A 3,437-nucleotide genomic window follows, 5' to 3' on the forward strand; every position below is an offset into this window, starting at 1 on the left:
GCATTAAGATCCCGATTGATTCGTTCTACGGACCCCTTAAAAATTAAGGAATTTGTAACTTGCTATCCTCTTGCCTAGCGGCAAAGATTTACCTCCGTGAAAAGGATAATTCAAACACCGTGAAAAGGATAATTCAAACAGAATCATCTACAGAGATGCGTTTGAGATGTCTCAAACGCTAAAATAAAAATAGAAAGAGGCTCTTACAAATACGACGAATTCACACCATAATCTTTCGAAGATAATGAAATATTCATGATAGCAAATTTAAAAAGAATAATATTACACATCTAAATATTTTGTTAATTAAGTCTAATTAAATTAGTCTAATATCAACAAAAATTAATTATAAATAACATTATTTTAACTCTCATTGTTTAATTTAATTTATAAAAAGACTTGAATTCGTAACCTTACTCATTTAAAAATATGGTAATGAGTAATGACAGTCATTTTTATTTTTTAAGGGGGAAATAAAAGGAATATAAAACTCAGCCATACATCTTTTCAATGCATCATAAAGTGGTCTCTGTCAATTTTTCTGAGGTTTGAGGGTCTAAATTACCCGATGATGTTTTAAAAGTTACGATGTAAACAAGTAAAGTGATTTTGATACAAGAATACAATACAGAACAAAATTGATAATGATATTAAATAAATAGTCAAAAGGTATGGTGATATAAACAAGTAGAGACTTTAATACAACAAAACAAACACTCCTTAATAGGATTCTCTTCCACAGAATTATTCATCCGCAAGTTTATGTTGGTCACTTTCAAGGTTTCAAACTCTAAAATTCAATGTTTCTTCTCTTATGGTATCCACATAAATTTACACACAACTTATTTACTTGATATCTAAATAAATATCACAAACTTTTCTTTAAATATTGCCAACCTTGACATGACCATCGCCATCTGATGAATTCACAGGCAACCTTGACCATGATAAAGATTCCCTTGATCCAATCATCTTCCTTCTTATCACTATTGATAAGCTCAAAATAATGCACACAGCAGCTGCCAAAGTAAGCAACAACCCTGAATAATTTCCCCTCGACCAGCTTTTCAGAACAATACCAGAACAATCCTCTCCATCAAAACTACCATGAGAGTTATTCATCTTCATAACCTCAACACCATTCAAGATACCATCAACAGCATGGGGAATGCTATTCTTTGAGGGACCTATACCAACACTCAAATCCCCACCTACATTGCCATCTCCATAATCAACCACAAAATCAGCATAAAACGGTGAAGCCAATGATCTTGTAATGTAAGACAGATCCAAATCTTCATAAGCCAAATAACCATTGACAAAAACATTGAAATAGAGCATATTAAGTGAAATGCTAGCAATATCACAGAAATGCAACCGAATCAAGTACTTATACCCTCCAAGAATTGGAAACGCCCAAGTCATGTTCACATTGGTAACAGAATCATTCACACTTCTGATCAACCTAGCACTATTATACACATTATCAGGTGCAACCTCACGGCTAGCACCTCCATCATGATACTTGATCCTCCCACCAAAAACAAGCCTTTCAGACCCAAAGCTTGATCTCAATAACCCATCATCAGGAACCCAAGTTCTCCACAATGAATCATTAAAAGGTGTAACTTTGGGACCCCCGACATTGACCCTATGCACAACTTCAAGGGCTTGTTTGTTCAACCCATCAAAATTCACCAAATTCCCTGAACTACCGATAAACTGTGCTGTTTCAGGGACAAGGTCGTTGGGTGCAGAAATCACCTCAATTGCGTTCACAAACGCCAATTTAGAGTCTCTACTAGGCACAAAAACTATCACGATCTTCTCATCTTCTACGGGGACAAGAAATTCCAAAACCTTAGGGTTTTGCCCTGTGCAATTCAAACGGGTGAAGTTGGTCAATACGACGTAGTCATCAAGCAAGACTCGAAATTGAGCTCGACCCAGATCGAGTTGGGGTGATTTGAAGGCGTGGAAGTGGAAACGAACGATGTGAGGTCCTTTGTCTTTGAGGGAGAAAGTGTAGCTAGCCGGACTAGTGAAAACCCTAGCGGTGTGGTAGATTGGGGAAAGGCCAGGGAAGGGGTTGTCGTTTCGGAGTGAAATGGCCGCACGGAGTGAAGGGGAGTGGAAGAGAGAGTTGGGTGTTCGGGCGAGGTCGCCGGAGAAGAGGCGGTGGTCGGCGGAGAGGGAAGAAGTGGCAGCGGTGGTGAGTGGGGCAGTGGAACCACAATCGAGGAGGTAGTTGTCAAGAGGGGAAAAGTGGTGGGAGAGGGAAACGGTGGAGAAGGAAAAGAGAAGGAAGAAGAAGAACAGGGTGGCGTGCTGGATGAAGAACATGGTTGAGAGTTGAGACTTGACAAGGTGAAGAAGAATGAAGGAAGAAGAGAGTGCTTTTGTTGGACGAAGAGCGAGTGGAGATGGGCCCACACGGCTACACGGTGTTCACAGCTTGGGTGACTGGCACACTACCAACTGCCAGCTCGGATCCACTTAAACTCAAAAGTGTTTCTCAACGAATTTTGAATTTTTAAAAAATAGAATCATAAATAATTAGCATCAGTTTGACAGTTTCACGAAATTTTAAATGATTTTTTAGATAATATTAAAAGTTTCTTACATAATTTTTAGATGTTTTTTTTTATATTTTTTAGATATTTTATTTTGTTAAGTTTTAAAATTCTTAAAATCTACAAAGGAGAGTGATCAATATTGGTTGGAGGTGGCGCAATGGTGTGACTGGAGTGGGAGAGGAAGGAGAGGGTGAAGTGTGAACGTCCTTGAGTAGTATTGGAAGGAAAGAGTGATGTGGTTTTGTTTTTTTTTTATTTATTTATTTAATGTGAGTAATAATAAAAAGTAGGTTTAATTATTTTGTTGGTTTCTATAATTTCATAAAATTTTTAATTAGGTCTTTATACTTTTTTTTTAATTGGATATTTGTATCATTTTTTTTAATTAAATATCTTTTGATAGTAATTGGTTTAATTTTATATGGACCCAACTAAAAAATATTTAGTGTAAGGACCCAAATAACAGAAAAAAAAAAGTATAAGGATCCAATGAAAAAAAAAATAATACAAAAATTCAATTAAAAAAAATATAGAGACTTAATTAAAAATGTTACAAAACTATTAGAACCACATAATAATTAAGCGTAAAAAGTAAAAATAGGATTAAATTTGAGTAAAGTTGTTGGATATTAGGCCATGCGAAAAATCCTTTGGATCAACGCTGGTATGGATTCGAGTCTCAGGACTTCCAATTTGGTGCTACCATGAACAAGCAATGCTGCGAATTGCTTCTGCAATAGGGATTCCGGTAAAAGTAGATTTGGCCACTAAGCTTGCAGAAAGAGGAAAATATGCCCGAGCTTGTGTTCAAATTAATCTTGAGTTGCCTGTAATCAAACATATTATAGTAGAGGGTGTGAC

The 3,437-nt window shown here is 36.4% G+C and overlaps 1 protein-coding gene across 1 annotated transcript; it reads right to left on the bottom strand.

The window, feature by feature from the left end:
* Positions 1-626: 626 nt before the first annotated feature.
* LOC112797512 (probable receptor-like protein kinase At5g24010) lies at positions 627-2,950 on the bottom strand. Its single transcript, XM_025840494.3, has one exon. The coding sequence runs from the start codon at positions 2,341-2,343 to the stop codon at positions 883-885; it is 1,461 nt and encodes a 486-aa protein (XP_025696279.1). The 5' UTR covers positions 2,344-2,950; the 3' UTR covers positions 627-882.
* Between the last annotated feature and the right edge of the window lie 487 nt (positions 2,951-3,437).

This window comes from Arachis hypogaea, chromosome 4 (genome assembly GCF_003086295.3).
Source record: "Arachis hypogaea cultivar Tifrunner chromosome 4, arahy.Tifrunner.gnm2.J5K5, whole genome shotgun sequence".
NCBI classification, from domain to species: domain Eukaryota; kingdom Viridiplantae; phylum Streptophyta; class Magnoliopsida; order Fabales; family Fabaceae; genus Arachis; species Arachis hypogaea.